General features: G+C 37.0%; 2 protein-coding genes across 2 annotated transcripts in view; both read right to left on the bottom strand.

The window, feature by feature from the left end:
- Nucleotides 1–567: 567 nt before the first annotated feature.
- LOC103721368 (protein RGF1 INDUCIBLE TRANSCRIPTION FACTOR 1-like) lies at nucleotides 568–2,023 on the bottom strand. The gene is made up of 4 exons (XM_039117211.2): nucleotides 1,907–2,023; nucleotides 1,568–1,813; nucleotides 1,306–1,446; nucleotides 568–1,179 (listed from the first exon to the last, which is right to left on the bottom strand). The coding sequence occupies exons 1-4, from the start codon at nucleotides 1,907–1,909 to the stop codon at nucleotides 847–849; spliced, it is 723 nt and encodes a 240-aa protein (XP_038973139.2). The 5' UTR covers nucleotides 1,910–2,023; the 3' UTR covers nucleotides 568–846.
- An 8,836-nt stretch (nucleotides 2,024–10,859) lies between these two features.
- The window catches only part of LOC103721369 (putative UPF0481 protein At3g02645), a 2,319-nt gene continuing 1,837 nt past the window's right edge, over nucleotides 10,860–11,341 (bottom strand). The window contains exon 2 of the mRNA XM_008811542.5: nucleotides 10,860–11,341. This exon is cut by the window's right edge and continues 1,241 nt beyond it. Within this exon, the coding sequence (XP_008809764.4) occupies nucleotides 11,280–11,341 (62 nt within the window). The 3' untranslated portion in view covers nucleotides 10,860–11,279.

Genomic DNA, 11,341 nt, shown 5'->3' with positions numbered 1-11,341 from the left:
TTAGGTGAACAAATCAAGGAAAATTTCCATCATAAAGAGTAACTCAACGAAAACAGTAGTTTATTATTATACATATCCTGTTAATTTTTGCTAAGCAACTAGATGCAGTAATACTTTGCTGCTAAAGACATAATACGTATATATAGTTTGCTTAGGGAAAAGGAATTCCATCTATCTTGTTTGTTCAAATAAAGGTATGGTACCTATATATGTCCGTTGAATGCATCTAAAGGCGAATATAATTAGATGAAACTGGCTAATGGCTTAAACTATCTTAGATAAGTAATGCCCTTGCTCTCCTTTTGATTTACAACGTCCTTGCTCTTAATTTCTTCATCATAATGCTCCTCGAGTTGCATGAGGATTTAAAGGTCCCTCAACAGCCATGCATGATCTTGTGGAATTGCCACCCCTAGCTTTTAAATCCTAAGAGCTTCTCCTTAAGGCCTCGCACAGCAGAAGAAAAGATCATAATCATTATCATCCATTCACAATGACTTGGATCTTCATTCTTTCACCAACTCTTGGTTTCAACATTGCATCGAGCCGTTCATCACTAGATATTTATTCCCGTTGTGAATCCCAGATGTCAACCTGCGGCCAGATGGTCTTCAAGTGCAAAAGCACTGCAGAAGTCTATGGACAGCATGAATAACAAGAACTCCAATTCATGAAGCAGTAGAAGGATTATTTAAAAGACCCTTCGGGAAATGTACATTGAAGCTTGGAATTGGGAATCACGTGATACCATTAACACAGACTACCCCTACCAAGTAAAAATATAGAGACAACCAAAATTTAGGTAGAGATCTTAACAGTCGAAATTAGTGAAAACAACCCTTTGTTCTAACATAGAGGTGATCTCTGTGGAATCCCTTTCCTTCTGTTCATGTTTGCAGCCATGTCCTTATCAGACACTCTACTGGCCGACCTTGAGAAAAGATTTAGTCCGGTCCGCTTCTTCCGAACGAAGTTGGTGCATGGCATGCTCGCATTCTCCGAGTCCGATGAACCCATGGGCTCATATCCTTCCACCACAGTTGAGTGGGTTGTCTCATTAGTCTCATCTTCCCCATATTGGACATCATGGGGTATGATGAAGTCCGGACTCAACTGCAGCGACTCGCATTTCTTCAAGCACGTCGAAAGATCCTTCTTCTGTCTCAATATGTAATCCACCTACGACGTAACCATTTCAACACGTTCAGGCGAATTTTGCTTGCATGTCTCACGAAATTTATACATAGAATATGAAAACTGATCGATAGATCATATATGCTAATAAAACCTATATACGTTGCTTACCTTACACTCGAGGGAGCAATGTATATATGGTTCTTGGAGGATCCTATCACACGAGCTGCAGAAGTTTCCTGAGCCCTTGAATTGCCTGCTTTGTGGTCTCTTCTTAATGAAGATCACTTTAGAGCTATTAATTGTATAAGACTAGATGCGAGGAGACAAAAGAAAGGAAGAAGAAGAAGAAGAAGAAGCAGATCAGTAAATTATCATCTATCAGTCATAGCATGACTTAATTTGCCGTCTTTTGAAGTTTAAGCATCCAAACCTGAACATTGGAGCAGTCGATAAGCTTCTCAAGGTCCTGCAGCCGCAGGACATCATGGTAGACGTAGCGCCGGACCTGCACAAGCCTGTGGTAGCGGTGCGAGGGCAGGCAGTGGGGGCAGATGGCGGTGCAACAATCCAAGCAGCATATGTTCTTCTCGTTCTTTCTCGCACCCTCATGAACCGAACAACCGATGAAGAACCTTTGCGTGTCGAGAGCCTCCAACCATGCTGGCTTCCGAATTGCCTAAACAACATGGAAGAATTGGAAGCTTTGATCATGACAACTCAACTAAAAGCATCAACTGGAATTGAGCCTAAAAGAGAGAAGAAGTGTAACCATGGCACAACAAGTATAGATAACAAGGAAAGCAAAGGAATCTTGGATGCAGTATAAGTTTTGATGGAAGATTGAAGAAAGAAGAGTGTGGAAGGGGATGAGGCTAGTGAGTTGAAGAGGTATTTATGAAGGATCACAGGAGAGCATGGGGGATATATTAATAACTTTGGCGAGGAACACAACATTTTGTCAAGGGTAGGGGGTCTTTGGTGGGGTGGGCATTAAAGAAAGAAAGATATGAGGAGAACGTGGGGGCTGTTTCCGTGTCTCCCATGGCCTGCCATTAACTAAGCCCAGCTCTCCTTGGCTCGAGAGCTCCACCATCTAAACTAATCCATGTGAGGGAGCTACCCGAGGACTTTCTTGATTCTCTCTCTCTAGCCATTTGTGGGGCAGAGCGTGGGGCTTTTGGGTTCACTAGGTCGCTGAGTCATGACACTGTCTTAGACTTTGACATGCCAACAAATTTCAGTTGCTCCTCCTAGGAAAAAATGGAAGCTACCCAATGGGGACCATAATAATGGCGCCCCTTGCCCTACCCTTGGGCAGGTCTTGTACAAGGTTTAATGCTTCTTGTGCAAGGAAGTACAACCAGTAGCGTAAGAATTGCATGCATATATGGCTATTTGACTGTATTGATTAGCAAGTTTAGTTTGGCAGTTTCGTTGCATTTAAGTGTGAGAAGCGGTCAAAGTGAGTTCAATTGAGTGAGTTGTTTAAATTTGAGCTTCAATTCTAGATGTACCGTCAGTAATTTGGATCTCCATGGTTGTCATACAACTTCAGCTGAATTAATCAGAGTGTTGCAGAGAGAAAATGCTGAGTCTTGATTGGACCCTTTTTGGTGTTCAACTTGTGATTCTTTTTATATATCATCAAGGATAAAATCGTTATTTTGATCCCAAATTAATAACAAACCTATTGAACCCTGATGTATGTTGCTAAAAACCATGTTTTATTTTTAATTTTAGGGAGCTATTTCAACAAATGTAGAGGCATTTTGTGTGAAACAAACAGTAGTTGGACAAGGCATGTAGATTTATGTCTATTGTGGAACGACTAGTATAGAATAATTGTGATTAGATAGGGTAGGGTGGTACCTTTCTTGTTTTGTTGTTGCTTTTTAAGCCTCTACATCCCTAGTTCAACCTTGAATAGGAGAGAACATGGACCCTTTAGTAAAACATCTATTAGTTCTTGGAAGTGAGAGAAATGGCATGTTAACATTGGCCAGATATTGGCAAATATGATTGATTGTGGTTAGCAATTCATAATTATGAACATAGTCAGGTATATATGGTTAAAAATTGTGACGAGAGACTAACCATGATCTCTTTTATCCCACAAAGAATGATATGAAAATTTTCTTTTTCATTGAAATCACTTCACCAAAAGAGGTGAGAGTACAAGTCTCCTTGAGTTATAGTAATTGTTCGACTTATACGGTTTGCATTTTGTTGAAATATGTTACTTTGTATGACTTCCAAAACCAAGCATATAATTACATATAGACCTTTCAAAAAAGTTGACACTAAATCTTTTTCAAGTGTTGATTATTCTTGTAAAATGGAATACACAAGCGCAATCGTGGCTAACTAGGGAATATATAGATTTCGTACAAAGGTTGGCTTACCATGTACAGAACCTTGTATGAACCTTACTGCCATGTACTACTTCACAAAAGATCTAGATAAGATTAAGCTAAAAACAAGGGGTGTAAACTTGCAAAAGGTAGCATACTCAATGTTATGTTACATAGCTCAAGCTACATACATAAGTAATTAGAATCCCACATACTATTCTTAATATCTGTTTAAGGAAAATTTTATATCCTGAATATATAGTAAATTCCAGAAATTATTGTACTAGCATGGTTTATTGATAGATGTTAATTTTCTGTACATACTAACTATTTATATATTTGCGAAAGACACTATAGTCTAGTTGTGTAAGCAAAGAGTTACATTGAATAATTTTTTTTTTTAAAAAAAAAGAAGAGTCATGGAAAGTTTTCTAGAGTTACTTTTTTGAAAATTCATATGGCCATGAAAAGCTCTAGAAAATTCTTTATAAATGAACTCCAGATACTCAAAATTGGCTTTGGAATCCATTCTCTATATATTTCTATTATCAATACAATCATTGTATAAGCAGGTGAGCAAATGATATATTCATGTTTTGAACTTTTAACACCCAGATCACAATGGAGCAACTTTGCCATTGCACCAAGATCTTTCCTTTTATTTGCATCTCCAAACTTGTTTAATAAAATTTTAATTTCTTTCTTTGATCTTACTACCATGATTCTGAGTCTATTTGATCCTACTACTATGATTTCGAGTGTGTAGTGTAGGATGTCTAGTTATAGTTTTTGAGAATGGTCTAAAAGTAATAGAAGCAATTCTTGTTTATGTTGATATAGAGGCTGCAGGTGATTCAAGATCGATATATTTGCAAGGCAAGCTGTAACTCTGAAGTATGCATGCCAATATTCTCATACATGTTAATAATTAATAGGAGTGCTACAAAAGCTTCAGCTTACTTGCTAACAAGATAGAACATAGCCGGAGACCAATCACGCAACCGTCACTTTAGCACATAGCCTTATGCACTAGTAGGTATTCATTCAGCAATTTCTTTTGCTATATGATCAGCTGTAAGTATGTTGTCTCTGGCAGGCAAATGAACAATATGTCTCAAAAGGATGACACGTCTATCCGACATATGGGTACTCGGTCCCTGAATTCATGGTAGATTCTCACTGAAGACCATCCCTCCACGCCTCACAGCTCTTTTGTTAAATAAGAAATGGATATCCTTTCTTCACAGTTAGTTTATGATTAATCCACTAAATAATAGAAAATGTTTACCTGTGGATATCCAAGGAGAAGAAGAAACATGGAACCAAGAAACCAGGTATCACTCAGGAGAGAAGCTTCTTAGGCTTGAGGAGGTTTTGGGAACTTGATTCCAGAATAATTCAAATCTTATTCTTGTGACAAAGGACTCAAAAAGTTCATCTACCGGCTTGAACACCAACTAGTGAAGGAGAACCTAAAAATTTAGATCTAACATCTTCCACTAAAATAGATTAACAAACCAATAAATAAACAAAAAGCATAACATTCATTGGCTGAGGTAGACCGTGAAACGAGGTGCTTTTTAGCCTTCTGAATAGGCTCATGGGCCGTAAACTGATTTGGTCACGGGCCCATCAACTTCTGAAAATCTATCATAGGCAGGCTGAGCTTTCCAGGCCTCTTGTAAAATTCATTTTGGACTGGGCTGGCCATCCTAAATCCAATTGAAGATAAAGTTATATGAATTGTTTGGATGTATATCCTCTAAATATATAAAGTTATATGAATGCGCTTGCATATAGGCCTTTATAAATTACTATTTTTTGCGTATACACACTTATAAATTATTTTTTTATTTTATTTCTTTCCATGTTGTTTGAAGCCCTCAAGACATGACTAATTCAAAATTGAAATGACTGGAATATTCTTAAATGGGTAGATGTGCAAAATGAATATTTTTTTTTTGATGAAGAGGGAGACAAAGCCACCTGGCCTTTATTAGAAAAATGAAGTTTACAGAATATAGGATTTGCAAGAAAGAAAAATATATGAAAAAAACAATAACAAGCTTTTACAAAAGGTAGTGGTCCGTAAGTAGATCTGTTTAACTATTCAACAAGCTGAACAATCTCATAATTGATTTGAAGGATCTCTTTATCGTTAATATGGAACTATATAAGCTTTGCATCCTGATGTAAGTCATCCTTTTTTTAAAGATAGATCACCGTCTCTCAATGTGTGGTGCTAATGCTCTAAGGTTATTCCCAAGTTTGAAATGAGGGTCAAGCAGCTTCTCTGGATGCAAATGCTTCAAGTTAAAGTAGGTTAATAAAATTTTCTGCAAAACATAATAGATAAAACTTGATTTTTTTAAGAAAATTCGAGCATCTCATTCCATAATTTCCAACAGACTGCAGCAATCAATTGATCTGCAACTTTTCTCATTGGTTGTTGGAATTTTCTTTTTCTTCATTTGGTCCGCAGTTCATTAATGCCGGTAGGCAATCCTCTCAGATTTAGTTGCACTTTAATTGTTGTCCGTAAACTATAGACAAATGAGCACCTAATTAGTAGATGAGAGATCGTTTCAGTTCTTCTTCCACACAGCATACATCAATCACTAACCTGCCATCCTTTCTTAGCAAGAATCTCTCCTGTATGCAGTTGATTTCTGAGTGCAAGCCATATAAAAATTCTCACTTTTTTTGGGAAAGCCGCCTTCCAAAGGCTTTATAAAAAGGACAGCAAAGGCCACCATTATTAAGAAATTTGTTGTAAAAGTTCATTTTAAAACAACCTCTTTGTGAGAGTTTCCACATGTGTATAAACATATAATACGAATAAGAAAAATTATAAAGACTCTCCTCCAAGTTTGGGCCATTTATACTTAAACCCCAAATGTTTAAAAAGTGTTAATTAACCATCAAAACTTCAAATTCTTTACAATATATCCTGGCCATCTATCTCCATTATAAAATGTGTACAATTAATTATTTGCAATAATGAATTTGTAAGTGTATACATGTATTTTCAAATATTTATAAGCACATATGTCTGTATATTGATTGAAAACCTTTTCTATTATGATTGAATTAGTTGTACTCTAATCTAGTCATTCTTTGGTTTGCGTCTTATTCTTCATAAGTTTCTTTCATATATGATACTATTTTACAATCAATTATATGTACTAGTAGTTTTTATATTATTCCATTTGGTATTCAATCATAGTGTCCAACCCTAGTTTTGTTTCACTCCTCGAGTATTAGTTCTTTTAGGTAATACCTGAATTTCTAAACTAGACTATAAGCAAAAAAAAAAAGAGAATAGTTTACCTTAACCAGGTCGGGTCTAACCATAAACTTGGATAAAGCCCGCTCATAACCTAGATGTAAACAAACACATCTACCTGCATATAAAGAAACTCATCCCAAAACAAAATCAGAACTTCTAAATTCAGTTATAAAGATACACATCTACCTGCAATTATAGCAATATTCCATGATACAGATCATATAAGTTGATCAACAACACTTCATACAAAGCAAAACCTGCTCATCAAGAATGGGACTAGCTAATTCATAACTTGCATATAAAGAAAAAGGTATCCAAGATAGTCTCAATCTGGATACAGAGCTAGAGATGTTCATAAAAGTTTGTTAATGTTGATTAACATACAAAGACTTTAGTACCCAAAGGACAAATCCAAAATATATCCCAACAATTACAAGTCATCTTTCCTACGATCCACAAGCCTAGAAATGCATGATTACAACCCTAAAATGATCAAATGATAACTCAAATGAAAAATAACTTGTTGAGAATGACAAAATCTCCATCACTCCAGCAGTGCATGTGATCATACATACAATTAGCAAAAAACCTACCGAGTTTGAGATACAACTGTTTATCAACTAACAAATTAGCAGAACTTGAGAAATCCTTTAAGGAATGAATTTTTCTTCCATGTGGGTAATATCCATTTTATGTGAAATACCCCCGAGTATACAAGATACATCCATACAAAATTTTCTATAATCATGTATATGTATATGCTTGTGTCGAGAGATTTTTAACTTTACTGGTGACAGACTCAAATACTGCATATATTGACCCTCTCTTTGATCTAGAAACTAGGGTTCAACATCGTCTCACCGAGATGATGGCTCCCCATAAGAGCCAAAACCAAATATCAGAAGAATCAATAAGTCACCATGGTCAATGGGAAAAGATTACAGGAGGATATGATAGATGATTTGTACAATGCTGGTCTAGGACCTCTTCTAGAGTTAATTAGAATTCACAAGATATCTCTGGAACCACCACGAGTCCACTAAAACATGTAGAGAGAGAAAGAGAGAATGAGTAGAGAGAGAAAGAGAGAAAAGTGTGCGATTAATAGCCATGGAGTCTCTCCCTCATTCTCAAAAAGACAGGAAGGGAAAGTGATGGTTTTTTGAGTAGCACCAACCGACGATGATGGTCAAATAACGAAGGGGAAAGGAAAGTAGATCCATAGGGGAATCAAGCCAAACACAAGGCGTTTTGGCTTCCTTTAGGGCTAGCTCACTTGGCCGGTACCAATAGTTATTTTGCGGCCTCGAAGCACCCAGGTAAGAGGCGAAGGCCGGCCCAAATCGGCAGCCGACAGCGGTGGATGGCAAAATAGAAGAAAGAACCTGAAACAAGGGAGCATTCTTGCAACTAAATTGGTGACTCATCGGGGCCAACGAGGGCAGTGGCGATGGCCTAGAAACCAAAAGTTTAAGGAGAAGAACTAGTGATCCTTACCTTAACTCTAATGAGGTATTGACAGTGGTCCGACGAAATCTCCCAATGGAACCTAAAGAATTTTCAGCAAAAAGCTCAAAACCGATGACCCTAGAAGGAGATTTTTCTGAAGGGGGAGTGCGTAGAGGGAACGGGAAGGAGATTCATAGGAATTTTCTGAGGGTTTTGCTGGAGTCCAGCGTGCCCAAGAATTCTTCCTTTTGTTAGAATAGTAGGAGAAGAAAATAGACACTCCCATCAAGGGTCTTTCTCCCCTCACGCACATAAGGCACGCGCTAAAGGCCCAAGTCGCAGGTCCAGGCTCATGCAAAGCCAGACCAGCCCTATAAAATTTAGTTCAACACAGAATGATGGATTATTTTATCACGCCAATTAATGAGATCATTATTACCCAATTATATTGAGGTTGTGATGAACTTTCAGGCCTTGGATGTTCTTTAGGTTACTGCCTTGCAGCCGTGTCATATGGTTGACCACCGGTGATAGGTTAGGAGCGTGAGTCATCGGGTATCAAATTTTGAACTTGAAGGGTTAATCAAACTAAATGTTTCATTATTTGAGAAGTTTATCAACAAAATATCAATTATGTGGTACAAAAATTAAATCATGAATAACAAGCACTTGAGTGTTAACTATACAACAATAATAGATTAAAATTAAAAAGATCCACGTTACTTAAAATCAAACATATATATATACCCAAACATGTTCTAACATGTATTACTTTTTTAATTTTTCAATGAAGGATTTATAAATAAAACTAACATTATAATATATGCATATGTATATGTGTGTATGTATGCACGTTTGTATGTGTCTCAGGTAATTATGCGGGTTTGGGTGGGGTTCAAGTTGGTTAGCTATAAAAATCTCAAACCTAGACCTAACCTGAAAGTGTTAATGCATTTAACTTTGTTGCCGTACAAAACTCATTCTATTGTTTGTTTGGATCAGGGTTTGGTCGGGCTTGGGTTAAGTCCCGGCCGGTTACAGCTTGGAGTGATAGCCCTGTTATAATATTGAGCATTAATTTTAAAATTTATTATCTTAGAAAGTCTATTTGAGAAAGTGTAGAAGAGGTTGAATAATATCGGCCGATATGAATATATTGCATCTACTGATTTTATCGGTTTATACTGACAAACGTAATGAGATCGACATTTTTACATATATCATGTCAGGAGGTGTTTGATATCCATATAGACTGAGATGGCCAAGATATCTGTGGAGGTGAAAATTTTTACCAGAATTAACCTAAAAAGAGCAGGCCACAAAAAGTTATAGTGGTTTTTCTCATTACCATGGCATGAGCCTGCCCATAGGCTGAGGTCCGCCAAGCGGCCCAAGTCAGGATAGGCAGCCCAATTACGTCACCGTTTCAAATTCTTTGAAACGTGGTTATCCCAGCAACTCAACAGATGTGGAGACTGTTAAAGAAGAGATCAAATAACCTTTGCTCGATCTTATTGTTGGCGAGTTGCATTTAAGCATGAAAACATCACAAGAACTATATTCTATATCTAGCTCTCTTGTCGGTGGACAAATAAATGGGCTGAAAGCTATATCAGTAGGCCGATATCTACTTTTCCTATTAAGATTTAATCAGAAAGCTACACGACACTGTAGTATAACTCAAATTACTCTTTGTCCATGTGACAAGGCGCCACTAACGTCTCCCTTGCTTAAGTTTCAAGTGTTCTCTCCCTTTGAACCACATACTTAATGCACATTGGAGCGTGCTTCTTATCCTGGGCCAACGATGGACTGAAGTGAAGCCCAGGCTACCACATAAAGAAGGGTAATCTTTTGCTTGGCCAGTGAAATTTTGCTGAAGTTGACACACGTTAAACCACTCTTAAATAAATGTCTTTTGGATTCTAGCCACCAAAGAAGCCACGCTAGGGAACTCGGGTAAAAAAGTGGTGCTCAACTAATAGCATTATAATTTTGTACATGATACCTGCTATTTTTTTTTTAATGAACTCGGGTCCTGCACAATTCCCCTTTAAAAAAAGAAGGAAAAATATATGCCAAATTTTGATGATGCGAACCCTCCATCATGCTCGCGTGATGGCTGTTAACCCCCTCATTCCAAGGTTTTCTTCTTACACTTACAAATATATCTAAGTTAGATTAGGTCAATTGATGATGGTTTGATTGTAAAAATTAATGACACAAAATCTAATCTTCGCAGATATTTTTTTAAACCTTAAGAGCCAACAATTTATACATAATGGATAATGCTATTAGACCACTAAACATAGTATTTTGTAATTAACTCAATAATGAAGCACTACTTTTGTCGAGACCTTTTAAGTTAGACTAAAATATATATAACAAGATTGTGTGTTTTTTCTCAAAAAGAAAGAAAAAAAAGATCACGCCATATCCAGTAACATGTTATTTTTTTGAATATTTTTTCTAGATCTATGCCAAATGGAGAAGGCAGCAATTGCTGATCAAACAGGTGCCCAATTTGTATATATTTTGAACGTGAAGTTATAAATTAAAGGTTATCATTTTATCAGATGAGTAGTGAAAATGTCAATTAAGATTGTTATTTGCTCGCAGGATGCAAGTTTGGCTGCGACTACGCCATGTGGTCTCAACTTGCTCTCTGCAACCACATAAAAATAGCAGGTAAAAGAAAGGTGATAGATTGCGATCCCCGAAAACGAACAAACAGCAAAGATAAGGGGGTTGAAGTTGGAAAAGAGATTACTATATGCTGAAAATACGCATTTATACCACTAGCTGGATAACTCTAGGAACAAAAGATATCTTCCATGGAGAACTGAACAGACTCACACCTTAAATGACTTTTGACTAGGAGAAATCCGGAAACTGGACACCTACATAGATATTTTAGATACATCAGAAATAGAAACTGTTACTACAGGATATTCCTTAGACCAAAGAAGTGCATTACTTTTCAACAATTCTATGTAAGTTTTACATGCAAGTTGTATTGCAGAAACTTTGCAAATTAAGTAGCATTTCAGTCTCTAGCTCCCTCCCCCCGCATTCTTGTCTGCGATGGCGGACAAATGCTTTCCACAGCCATAGA

The sequence above is a fragment of the Phoenix dactylifera genome, chromosome 2, assembly GCF_051530095.1.
Source record: "Phoenix dactylifera cultivar Ajwa chromosome 2, Ajwa_hap1_PhDact_Kaust_v1.1, whole genome shotgun sequence".
NCBI classification, from domain to species: domain Eukaryota; kingdom Viridiplantae; phylum Streptophyta; class Magnoliopsida; order Arecales; family Arecaceae; genus Phoenix; species Phoenix dactylifera.
The sequence above is the reverse complement of the archived record's forward strand: the minus strand, read 5'-3'. Positions and strand labels throughout refer to the sequence as shown.

Coding starts and splice junctions, on each gene's coding strand:
- LOC103721368 (XM_039117211.2), bottom strand. Junction 1,447..1,567: donor TCGACTGCTCCAATGTTCAG/GTTTGGATGCTT, acceptor CCTCGCATCTAG/TCTTATACAATTAATAGCTC. Junction 1,180..1,305: donor ATTGCTCCCTCGAGTGTAAG/GTAAGCAACGTA, acceptor GTTACGTCGTAG/GTGGATTACATATTGAGACA.